The sequence below is a fragment of the Lissotriton vulgaris genome, chromosome 1_1, assembly GCF_964263255.1.
Source record: "Lissotriton vulgaris chromosome 1_1, aLisVul1.2, whole genome shotgun sequence".
NCBI classification, from domain to species: domain Eukaryota; kingdom Metazoa; phylum Chordata; class Amphibia; order Caudata; family Salamandridae; genus Lissotriton; species Lissotriton vulgaris.
In genome coordinates, this window is record NC_141685.1 from 1,359,111,737 (window position 1) to 1,359,124,745 (window position 13,009).

The following is a 13,009-nucleotide window of genomic DNA, read 5'->3' on the forward strand; positions in this document are numbered from 1 at the left end:
AAAGAGGCACAAGCGGAACAGTCTTTGGCCTCGTGTTCCGGTGAGAGGCAAAGGTTGCACACCTCATGTAGATCGGTGTGGGGAAACTTGGACCCACATTGAGGACACTTCTTGAATGGCGTCCTTAGGTAGGCCCGAAGGCCTTCGTCGACGACCAGAATCGAAGACTTCGAAGTTATTGAAGAATCGCGTTTATGTGGATCGCGATCGAGACAATACCGTCGAACCGGGTGAGGATTGTGCATCAAAGGATATTCGGGTCCAAACCCGAGCGCAGGAAACACATCCGAGCCCGATGGCGGAAAAAACAATCTGAGGATGGAGCAGATGCCCATGCGCAATGTGATCCAAAGGCGGAGTCCCCTATCTCGTGACTTCCAAAGAACTTTTCAGGACAACAACAAACTGCAAATATCCGGGCCCAACACTAGGTGGCGATCTATGCACAGTGTGTAATCTGCAGCTCATATGCCTCGAACATGACTTTACCCTACAGCCACGCCTCCTTACCTGCACATTGCTGCCATTGATATGCATCCGGCGGATCATGCTGCCCTGAGTGGTGACATCAGTCCAATAAATCATCTGCTCCCTGTAGTCAAAGTCCAAAGCCACAGCATTGTTTAGGCCCTGCACATGATCGCAACCATAACACAGAATTAAAAGAAGTACCAAGAAAACAAAACATGTTCTAAAATTCTCCTTAACACAAATATGTATTTCAATAACTGAAATGCTTAGACAACTTAAATAAAGCATAACTTCTTTAGTAACCCCTACAGAAAAGTAGATTAAAAAGGAAGGGAGGGAGGATAAAGACTTGTGGCACTCCATATTTTACAGGCAGGGAGAGAGATGGGAGATCTGTATGAGAGGAAAGGTGAAAACCAATGTAGTACTTGGCTTTTTAGCCCCATGCCAGATTAACAAATTAATTACCTGCACTAACATTCTTTCTGGAGGATATTGTACCTAATAAATTATCAGACCGGGGCAGTTCCTCAGAATGGAGGACACCCTAGCAAAATACCCAGGAGGTCTGGTCCAAAGGATCCTGGGAAAGGAGGGATCTGAATTATCAGATCAAAGTGACCTCAAACACCCGATAGGGTGTCATGCTTAATCATAGGGCGCACCTCGTTGGCAGGTGCTGCAATGCCTGACAGGTCCCTCAGTGAGGGCTCTTTGATGGGGACCTTTTGATCTTAAAGACATATGATGAATGCACATGAGGGGATGTGAGTGTAGGTTGGGGCACACGTTGCTAAAAGAGTCTAAGGGACCCCCAAGAAAATGTAATGGGGTGGTGCAGGAGGGTATCCAACCCAAAAGTTGAAGGGGTGAAGCTCCTTAGTGGAGTGAGAGGACGTCGCCTTGCTGCAGGGGGAAAAGGGGGATCTCACGGTATACTATCTGTGGACCAACCCTCTCACAAGTCGGCAGAAACCCCTCCTGCACCACAGCAGGTGTATTATTAACCTATTTGAGAGGAAGCCCTACATTACTGTTTGGGGCCCATTCCCTAGAAGGATAGGTTCTCACTCAGTCCTGATTAAATGCCACTGACCCTCCTGGCATCTAGGCATGAAACACGTTGACCTCACTTATCACTTATTGAAGCTATCACAGCAGGTTGAAACTCATGATATATCCCCGGTTTTTAATGTGTCAAGGGAATCACCACATAAAATTCTCTTGGGGGTCCCTTAGACTCTTTTAGCCACATGTACACTAACCTACACTCACATACCCCTCACTTACATGCATCATACGGCTTTAAGATCAAAAGATCTCTGCCACAGAGTCCCCACTGAGGGGCTTGTTGGGCATTGCAGCACCAGCCCAGCAAGGAGCACCGTATGATGAAGCATGACACCCAGCCAGGTGTGTGAGGGCACTTTGATTTAATAATTTAGATCTCACCCTCCCCGGGATTCTTCAGATCCGACCCCCAGACTATTTTGGAACTGCACCCAGTCTCGAAATGTTACTGTTCACTTAGGAGTATGGGTGCCGGAACTCTTTAAAAAAACGCTCCTTGTCCCCTTTCTTGAATATTGGATTTTGTAACTAACCACACATTACTCACTTTAAAATACTTTCCATGTGCCAGACTGGATCCAAAAAAGTCTTAAAGCAGTGCCCCCACACATCAGTGGATTGCACTGTGCATCTCTGCACTGATTATATATCACCCTGGAAGTGACTGAGCACAGCCGCATATTTAGCTTCACCCTTGCTCGCTGATGTCAGTTTCTTGTCTTTTTCACTTTTGGTGCCATTAGACGCAAAGACGGAACAATTATTGGTGCCAGTGTGCTAAATAGTAAACTTGGGTGCTTTTCATAAGATAAAGCGCGTGGAGGTGGGATAGCAGTGAGAAATTTGCAGTTAAATAGAGCATCCACCAGAAGGAAAATGTTACTTAACCTGTCCCTGTAAGCATCTGTTTGTGGCATGTAGTGCTGGACATTCAAATCCTGTGCACATCCTGCCATCTAGTATTGGGCTTGAATGTGTGCGAGCTGTTTTTAGGTCTCGCCTAGTGACGCAGCGCATGCGCTGCACGCCTTGGCGAGATCTATTGTTGTGGGTTTTGCTTCCGAAAGGGGGACAGGCGATCTGCACTTGTACGGCTCGCGGCGTTTTCAGGACAACGTGCGCATGGCGCGCTTTCACTTTCCCTTCCTCTCCCCTGTGATCTCCTCCCCGTCACAAAGTCACTGCTTGTGTGAGGCACCTACTCCCCAATGTATCCTTCAGAATACAGCCTCAAACGGGCCTCCAAGAGCAACTGAAGAAGCATTGGATGGCTGTATATAAAGAAATGATTTTGCAAAATGAAATAAATATAACCGATGATAGCTTCCATTTTGAAAGTAAGGCTGGATAAAGTTCAGTTAATGTTCTGACTTGGTTCCTACTTTACTTGCCTTTAATAAATTACTCAGGTATACATTTTTCACTCACTATCCATAATTTGTTATCAGCAGATACGAGTATAACTTTTTTATTTATTTAATATGGTTTACTTATTATGGATTTAAAACAAACTACTTTCCCATAATAGTTCAACTCTGGAGAGAAGACGAAAGTGCCTTCACTAAAGTGGTGTATATTCATTCCTGATGATGTGTGCTCTGTTCTTGTAGTGGTACCAAGGACACACCTCGCCACTTCTGCTCCCCCCCCTCCCCCGTCTGCCTACCTTGCTGTGCAGGCCCAAAGCGCTTCTCTCTATGACAGCTCAGGAGCCTCAGGAACACAACAACCCCCACTAAGGAAGGGCCACATCCTTACAGGAGGCTCCACCAGGCTGAGTCGGCAGATGTACCGGGGCAAGGCGGCAGGAGGAAGCGGCTGGGAGGCGCACATTCCCAAAGTTTGAACACCCTTCAGCAGAGCGCTGTTTCCACTTTTATCCCACACTGTCCCGTGCCCACACGCACACATCTTCTCCTCCGAGTGACGGTCACTGTACATGTCTCCCTCTGCCACCCTCCGGGTGGCTCAGTGCCTGACTACATGTTCTCACCTGGCCCTAGGTCCTATGCTCCCCCAGTCTCTCTCAGCATTTCTGTCCCCCTCGAGTCCCAACTCTCACTTTTCTCCCTCATTTACCCTTTTCTGACCTGTTTTCTCTAAACTCCACCCTTTGCCAAACTATTTCCTCCTTCTGTCCCATCTTTTTCGCCCCGGCCTCCTGTCTCACAGGGTGGAAACAAGAGCCAGTGGGGAAGCAGAGCACAGTGTTGTATTATAGTATTTGTATCAGGGCTTTAAGTGAGATGAAAAAACTGCATGGTCTCTCAAAGGGGCGCGGCCAATGTAATTAAGGCCGTGGCTTACAAACAAGTCTGCTAAGAATCCGTGCTTAGCATAGTATGCCGCCCAAATTGTATTTTGCGGTTTCTCCCATTGCATCCAGATATATGATACAAGTAACATCATACCTACAAGTCCGGATTATTGGCTTTGTCAATGGTTGTTAGTGGCATCTCAGCTGGCACCACGAGGCACTCATCTCGCCACCAGTGGCACACACTGATTGGAGGAGAGATTATATTTGCACAAACCCAGACTGTAAATACCCTTTGTTGTTAAACACTGCAGAGGCTCGCGACATAACGCCGCGCCTTAGCAGGCCCACGAAAAAAGCGCAGGGAGTGGCCCTCATTATTCCCCAGATTCTAATTAGCGCCATGAATAGGAGGGTGGGGGAGGAGAAGGGTGCTGGGTGACGCCGGCACCCTCATCCAGCCTCTTAGTAGGAGCGGACAGAAAACAACTTACAGCTCAGGGTTCGTTGCCATGCCTCAGAGATCCCATGATCTTCATCAATAATTCAGTGTCGCTAATAAAGGGCAATGATAATTACCGTTCTTACTCCTGTGGAGAGGCTGGGTGCTGGAGGGATTTGAGGCAGATATGTCGATCACTTGAAGTAGCACATGTACATAAGTCAGCTTTTTGCATTAGAAAGGTATAATTCTTTTTGGACATTTCTTCAATTGTATTCAGTATTTAATTCATGTAAATAGTTTATTCACCCAGTGTTCTTTTTATGTATTTTTAGAGTGTTTGTAAGGACGGAAAGCAATGGAATATAGTAATTAACAAGGTGTGTCACAGGCAGAAGCACACACCTGCCTCCACCTGTGCAGAATTGCCCGTCACCTCACCCTGTTCTTTTATACGCATCATTGTAAGACTGAATTAGAAGAATTTTTCTCCCCTAGCAAAAAAAAAAAAAAAAACCTTCAAGAACGTTAAAAAGAACTTTCTAGCTCAATGAAGCATATTAGGCATACACTGGTTCTTGGTACTGTGACATTTGCACAACAGAATTGCATTGGTTTGTTGGGTGGACACCAGGATTTAAGTGGAATGAAAAACCTGGGGCAAAAGGTCAGGCATTTACAAGAGTTTGAGCTATTGGCATTGTAAATGACAATGCATTTTATTTATGTGTTAATTATCAAAACAGATCAATAAAAGGCATTGTCATTTACAATGCCAATAGCTTTAACTCTCGCAAATGCGAGACCTATTGCATTGCAAATGCTTGTTCTTCTAAGAAGTCACTTGAGTCACAAGGTACAGTGACTTCACCCATGATTGGAAGCGAGCATGCTCCTCGGCTCTATTTTTAGATTGTTTTTTCTGACAGAGAAGGAAAGGATGTAGATGGAGCTTCAGGATACAGGAAAGATGACCATGGCAAACGATTAGGAGTGTAAAAAGTTACAAGGCCACTGCAACATTCAAGGGCATCCAGGGAGGAGGGTGTGCGCATGTGAATCTACAGCACTACATGGCACAAACAGATGCTTACAGGCTAAGTACCATTTTCCGTTCATGGCATGTGCAGCTGTAGATACACATGCTGTGCATGCATAGACTGTAAAGCAGTCTTCCTGTATGCGGTGGCTAGGCCTAGGATGGTGCAGAAGATTGGAGTACATAAGACAGTCTGGTCATCCCTAGCTTCTTGACCAGCTAAAACATCCACACAAAAATGTTTACTGAAAGTCTGGGGGTGACCGGGTAGCTCCATTGAGAATGTCAGCTATAGGTATATTATCTAAGAAAGACAACTTTTTTTATGTGTTGAGTGGGGTCTGTATACATTTGACTATCCAGTGTGATATATTGGATTTAGAGAGAGCACAACATTTATGCGGTTTTGAGAAAGAAACAAATAGTTTTTTTGTCTTTCAAGAAAGGCTTAGCCCTGTCAATGTAATACATAAGTGCTCTTTTGACATCCAGAGTATGAAGAGCTTGTTCCGCTATAGACTCTGGCTGTGATAAGAAAACAGGTAGTTCAATGGTTTGATTCATCAGATGGAAGCGTAAGACCACCTTAGGAAGGAATTTGTCGTCTCTGAATGGACTTGGAAGAAAGGTTCTATGTCAATAGCATGTAGCTCACTGACACCTATGAAGGAAGTGACACCTGCTGAGAAAGTTACCTTCCAAAACAGAACTGTAATAAACGTGAGGGAAGTGGCTCAAAAGGAGCTCCCGTAAGTCTGGTTATAACAATGTTGAGGTTCCACATGGGGACAGGAGGCATTCGTGGTGGGATAACCCGTTTGAATCCCTTCATAAAAACCTTGATGACAGGTTTTTAAAGGTAAGCTGCAATGTCACCCAAGTGAAGTCTAATGGAGGTGTATACCAGACCAGATTTCTGAAGGTGGGTCAGGTAGCAGACAGTGTTGTGGACTCCCGCTTTAAGAGGCTCAATATGTCTAGGAAAATGCAAATGCTACTTACCAGTATGCATCTGTTCTTGGCATGTAGGGCTGCTGACATTCATATCTGTGCATAGATCGCCGCCTAGTGTTGGGTCCGGATGATTGCACATTGTTGTCCTGGAAGAGTCTTCGAAGTATCACGAGATAGGTGGCTCCTCCCCTGGACTACAGTGCGCATGTGCATCGCCTCCATCCCCAGATCGTTTTTAGCCATTGGCAGAGATGGAGTGAAGTATGTGAGTGATGACCATGCTATGAGCATATATATATATGAAGACTGCAGCTGCTACAGGCGCCGGGGAGGAGGGTGGGCGATATGAATGTCAGCAGCCCTACATGCCAAGAACAGATGCATACTGGTAAGTAGCATTTGCAGTTCGAGGCATGTGGGCTGCTGAATTCATATCTGTGCATAGAATACATAGCAGTCCCTCCATTAGCGGCGGTCGCCCGTGCCAGCTGCAGCAGTCTGAAAAAGTGTCTTGAGAACAGCCTGACCAACAGCTGCCTGCTGTTTGGAGTGCACGTCTACACAGTAATGTTTAGTGAAAGTATGTGTGGTAGACCATGTGGCTGCTCTACAAATATCTTCTAAGGGAATGTTACCTAGGAAAGCCATAGAGGCCCCCAACTTCCTGGTGGAGTGGGCTCTTGGTGGGATAGTGAGAGTGCGTTTAGCTTTAGCGTAACAGATTTGAATGCATTTCACAATCCACCTAGCGATCCCAGCTTTGGAGATAGCGTTTCCCTTGTGGTGTGAGGCAAAAGCAACGAAAAGCTGCTTGGTTTTGCGAAAATCTTTTGTCCTGTCCACATAGTACATCAAGGCTCTTTTAACGTCAAGGGTGTGGAGCATCCGCTCCGCCAGCGTCTCTGGGTTTTGGAAAAACACCGGCAACTCAATTGTCTGGTTCATATGGAATTGAGACACAACCTTGGGTAAGAATTTAGGGTTAGTGCGGAGCACAACCCTGTTAGCATGTACTTGGAAGAAAGGTTCTTGGATGGTGAGCGCCTGCAACTCGCTAACCCTCCGTAGCGATGTAATTGCTACTAAGAAAGCAACCTTCCAAGTCAGAAATTGAAGCTCACAAGAGTGCAGTGGCTCGAAGGGAGGACCCATCAGTCTTGTAAGAACCACATTGAGGTTCCATTCTGGAGCTGGTGGGGTCCTTGGCGGAATGACTCTCTTGAGTCCTTCCAGAAAAGCCTTGATAGCAGGGACCTTAAAAAGTGACAGGTGTTGCCTGTTCTGGAGGTATGCTGCCATAGCAGACAGGTGAATGCGGATGGAAGAGTACGCCAAATTGCATTGATACAGGTGGAACAGGTAACAAATGATGTTTTGAATTCAAGCATCTAGCGGGTCAATATTGTGGTTAACACAGTAAATGACAAACCTCTTCCATTTAGCCGCATAACAAGCTCTAGTAGTGGGCTTCCTTGCCTCCCGAATGATGTTCATGCAATCGGGAGGAAGATGGAGGTAGCCAAACTCTAGGACTTCAGGAGCCAGATCGCCAGGTTGAGCTGTTGCGGATCTGGGTGCTGAATGTCGCCATGGCTCTGCGTCAGAAGGCTGGGAGTGAGATGAAGCCTTTGATGCGGTACCACGGAGAGTTCCAGAAACGTGGTGTACCACGGCTGGCGAGCCCACGTTGGAGCAACCAGGATGAGAGTCATCGAGTGCTGCCTGAGCTCGCGTGCCACCAGCGGTATCAGAGGTGCTGGGGGAAAAGCGTACGCAAATCTGCCTGACCAGTTCATCCACATCGCATTGCCCTGTGATTGCGGGTGTGGGAACCTGGCGGCGAAGCTTTGGCATTTTGCGTTCTCCTTTGTGGCGAACAGGTCTATCTCTGGATGACCCCACCTTTGGAAGTACGGTTGGAGTACTGATGGATGTATCTCCCACTCATGCATTTGATGGCTGTGCCTGCTGAGCAGGTCCGCCATCTGGTTGTCCTTGCCCGGGAGATGCTCCGCCATGAGGAAGATGTTCCTCTGAATGGCCCACTTCCACATGCTCTGAGCCAGATGAGACAGCTGCGGAGAGTGTGTGCCTCCCTGCTTCTGAATGTAGTACATGGCTGTCATGTTGTCCGTCCGGATCAACACGACCTTGTTGCACAGATGTACTTTGAACGCCTTTAAGGCCATGAAGATTGCCATCAGTTCCAACACATTGATGTGCATCTTCCTTTGCTGTAGTGTCCATAGTCCCTGCACTGTGTAGTGGAGTACATGCGCTCCCCATCCCTGGAGAGAAGCGTCCGTCGTCAGGATAATCTGTGGCACAGGCTCTTGGAATGGTCGACCCTTGCAAAGGTTTTGTGGATTCCACCAATGCAGAGAGTTGTATGCCCGACCGCTCACCAACACTAGGTCTGTCAGTTGCCCATGAGCCTGAGTCCACTGACGTGCCAGGCACTCCTGAAGCGGACGCATATGTAGTCTCGCGTGCGGGACAATGGAGATGCAGGAGGCCATCATGCCTATCAACTGCATGAACACCTTCGCTGGAAGCGAGTGTTGAGGTCTGAACCGTTGGATCAGCGTTTGGATACTGGCGATTCTCACTGAATTTGGCTGCGCAGTGGCTGCCAGAGTGTTTATTGTCGCGCCCAGATACTGTCGCACATGGGCGGGCTGGAGATGGGATTTCGGGTAGTTCAGAGAGAATCCCAGATCGTGCAGGAGATGAATGGTGCGGGACACGTGGTCGGTGCACTGTTGTTCTGTTTTTGCTTGAATGAGACAGTCGTCCAGGTAAGGGTAGACGTGGACGTTCTGGCGTCGCAGATGCGCCGCCACAGTCGCCAGGCACTTCGTAAAGACCCTTGGCGCTGTGGTGACCCCGAACGGCAGAACCCTGAACTGGTAGTGCTGGTCTTGGATCGTGAATCTGAGATACTTCCTGTGGGAAGGATGCAGGGGGATATGAAAGTATGCGTCTTTTAGATCCAACGTAGCCAGGAAGTCCCCCTGTTGAAGCAGAGGGCGTACCTGCTGCAACGTGAGCATATGGAAATGCTCCGAGAGAATGTACCAGTTGAGGGGCCTGAGGTCCAGGATGGGCCGCAGGGAACCGTCCTTTTTGGGGATTAGAAAGTACAGAGAGTAAACCCCTGTACCCCTTTCCTGCAGTGGGACGAGCTCTATTGCCCCTTTTTGCAGCATGACCTGCACTTCCTGCTGCAACAAGTGCAAGTGCTCGCCGGACATAGGACGGCTTCTTGGAGGTATGTTCGATGGAGTGGAGGTAAGTTCCAGACAGTAACCGTACTGGATAAGAGACTTGACCCACCTGTCCGTGGTGATGGATTTCCACGCGGGCAGGAACTGCTGGAGTCGCCCCCCCGACCGGTGTTGTGTGGTCGGGGGGCAGTGACAAGGCGTCACTGCTTGTTGGCGGCGGTGGACCTGGAGCTGTTGTTTCCACGTCCCCTGCCTTTGATGTTGTTGCCTCTGTAGCCACCTCTACCCTTGTTGGTGTATGAGGTTTGGGTATTGCCCTTGTAGTACTGGGTGGATTGCGATGCCTGACCCCTTGAGGTGCCTCTGGTATTGGAGCGGCGAAAGGAACCACCCCGAAACTGCTGAGACTGAAGGGCCCCCATAGACTTAGCAGTGTCTGTATCTTTTTTCATTTTCTCAAGCGTCGCATCAACCTCAGGGCCAAACAAATGGTCAGGATTAACCGTCTGGTTCAGGATGGTCGTTTGTATATCAGGTTTAAACCCTGAAATCCTAAGCCATGCATGTCTTCTGAGCAACACACTAGTGTTGATTGCCCTGGAGGCTGTATCAGCCACATCTAGCGCACATTTGATGGAAGCGTTTGTGATGAGCTTTCGCTCTTGAATTAACATTTCCCCTGCCTCCTTGTACTGGTCAGGCAAGTGCTGCAGCAGTGCTTCTAGGGTGTCATAATGAGCCCTATCGTAGCGTGCAAGTAGGGCCTGCGTGTTCGAGATGCGCCAAATGTTAGCTGCCTGTGCAGCAATCAGTTTCCCTGAGGCCTCAAATATTTTTGACTCTTTGTCTGGGGGAGGAGCGTCACCAGTCGTCTGCGAGTTCGCCCTCTTGCGAGCGTTGGACACAACCAAAGAATCCAGTGGCAAGTGTCCCTTGATATATGTTGGATCCGAGGGCGCTGCCTTATATTTTTTATCAATGCGTGGATTGATGACACGTGCCCGAGTGGGCTCCTTGAAGACCTCCTGCGCGTGCTTGAGCACTCCCTTGAGCATTGGCAAAGTTTTGATTGACTTTTCGGCCACAGAGAAAGTGTCAAATAAAAAGTCCACATCCACAGGATCGGAGTGCAGCTCGACATCGTGGTTAGCCGCAGCTCTCTCGATCAACGCGTTGAAGGCAGCAGAGTCCTCCGTTGGCGAAGTCTTCGCCGCAAAGAGTTGCGGTTCCTGACCCGACTGCGGGTCTTCAGGGTCGCCTCCGGCAGACCAAGGTTCATGTTCCTCCTCCGGATCCGAGTACGCCGGATAGTTGTACTCGACCTCCTCCTCGTCGCCATCCCCCGCGTTGGAGTGAGTTGGGGAACGCGGCAAGTCACTTGGAGACGCCAGCGCCAAAGGTGCTGAAGTACCCGCAGAGTCCTTCTTGTTTTTGAGAGGAATGCGAAAGTGTTCCAACACCGGCTCCGTGGTGATTTTCCTCTTGAGGAGGGACAGTTTCCCGGTATTGGCGTCGATGATGACTTCACGACGTTCTTCCTCCGCGAGCGGCTGGAGCCGAGGTTTAGACACCACCGGAGACGCTTTGGGCGTCGACACCTCCTTCGAGGGCACCCCAGCCACCTGCTTCGAAGCGAAGGCCTTCGGCGTCGACTTCGGCGGCAGGGTGAAGCGGATAGGCGCTTGTGCCTTCGACGGCTTCAGCGCGGGCTTCGACACCCCAGCTTCAGGGTCGGGAAGCTCTGCGACCTTCCGAATCCGCTGCAGGGACTCTTCGACTTTCTTCGAAAGGGCTGGAGAGGGAGGGACCGCCTCTCGTGATTTCCCCGACTTGGGAGTGGTGTCGGCGAGAGGCACCGTCTTCGGAGTCGATGCGTTACCGTCCTTGGCTCCGACGGCCGGAGCCGGGGAAGCCAGAGCTTTGGGATCGCCTTGACGCTTCTTCGAAGCCTTCTTCGGGTCATCGACCGCGACCATCTTCGGCGCCGACGCAGCCGCGTCGGACGACTTCGCCTTCGGCACCGACCCTGAGGCCTTTGGGTCGGCCATCTTGGCGGGACTGTCCATGTCGGCCATTTTGAATTTCTTTGATTTTGACGCCTCCAGAGCCTTCTGCACCGCTTTCACTTTCGGTTTCGAAACCGGAGGTGTTGAACCCGAAGGCTTCACTTTCGTTTTTGGAAATGTGAGTGGCACCTCCAAAATGTCCGTGGCCGGGCTCGTAGGCGGGGCTGCTGGACTAATAACATGGTCTTGGGTAAGGCCCGAAGGCGATCCCTCGACCTGGGCCGCAGGAAGGGGGTCGACCCCTGAGTCAGTCCGGGGATGCTCCTCCTCCAAGCTATCCCCCACGGTGGCAATGGCCGTATCGTCGTCCCCTACCTCGTCGCCGGCTTCGTCAAACTCCTCGTCTCCTGCGTCGTAGGCCTCCCCCTCGGACGCAGGGCTAGAGTCCGAAACCTGTTGGACATTGTCGCTTCCAACGTCTTCTTCGAAGATGTCGTCCGGCGGGGGCGCAGACAGTTTGGCCTGGAGTCTCGCAGCCCGACGAATCTTGAGGGTCTTCTTGCACCGGAACTTCGAGCAGGCCATACACCTGGCCTCGTCGTGGTCCGGCGACAGACAAGTGTTGCACACTGGGTGCACGTCGAGGTGCGAGTATTTCGCGTTGCACACCGGGCACCGTTTAAACGGAGTCCGTTCCATGTCTGGAGCGTCGTGTAGGCCCGTCCGCGCCGACAGCACGCGGAAGGGCAGCGAGAGTTCGGAGCTGAAGAAACAGTAAACCCGAACGAAAACAATACCGGCGCCAAGCCTAAAGACCTTTTGGTCTCGAGTTAAGAGAGTTAACAACTATCGGTTCCGACAGAGGGAACCGACACACATCCGAACCCAATGGCAGAAAAAAACAATCTGGGGATGGAGGCGATGCCCATGCGCACTGTAGTCCAGGGGAGGAGCCACCTATCTCGTGATACTTCGAAGACTCTTCCAGGACAACAAGGTGCAATCATCCGGACTCAACACTAGGCGGCGATCTATGCACAGATATGAATTCAGCAGCCCACATGCCTCGAACCAGTAGTGCACAAACCTCTTCCATTTTGCTGAGTAGCAGGCTCTGGTGGAGGGTCTACATGCCTCCTGAAGAACAGCCACACATTCTGGAGGTAGATTGAGGTACCCAAACTCTAGAACTTCAGGAGCCAGACTTCAAGTTTGAACTGTGGGGTTTGGGGTGCCTGAGCATGCCCTGATTCTGTGAGAGAAGATCCAGCCAGTAGGACAGCTTCTTGTGAGGCACTATGGATAGCTCAAGGAGGGTGGTGAACCAGGGCTGTTTGGCCCACATTAGGGCTAATAAGATGAGAGTGAGGGATGTTTGCTGAAGCCTGTTAATCCCGAACGTAAGAAGTGGGAGAAGTGGAAAAGTGTAGGCAAATATTCCTGACCAGTTCATGCATAGTGCATTGCCCACTGGACAGTGGTTGTGGGAGCCTGGATGCAAAGTTTTGGCATTTTACATTTTCTGCAGTGGTGAACAGGTCT

General features: G+C 49.8%; 1 protein-coding gene across 2 annotated transcripts in view; it reads right to left on the reverse strand.

Annotated features, from left to right (window-relative positions):
• Nucleotides 1–13,009, reverse strand: part of LRP1 (LDL receptor related protein 1) — a 1,437,817-nt gene that overhangs the window by 580,675 nt on the left and 844,133 nt on the right. For both annotated transcript variants that reach the window (XM_086966724.1, XM_086966716.1), the window contains exon 58: nucleotides 511–630. In XM_086966724.1, coding sequence (XP_086822850.1) covers nucleotides 511–630 — 120 coding nt within the window. The remainder of the gene's footprint in view (nucleotides 1–510; nucleotides 631–13,009) is intronic.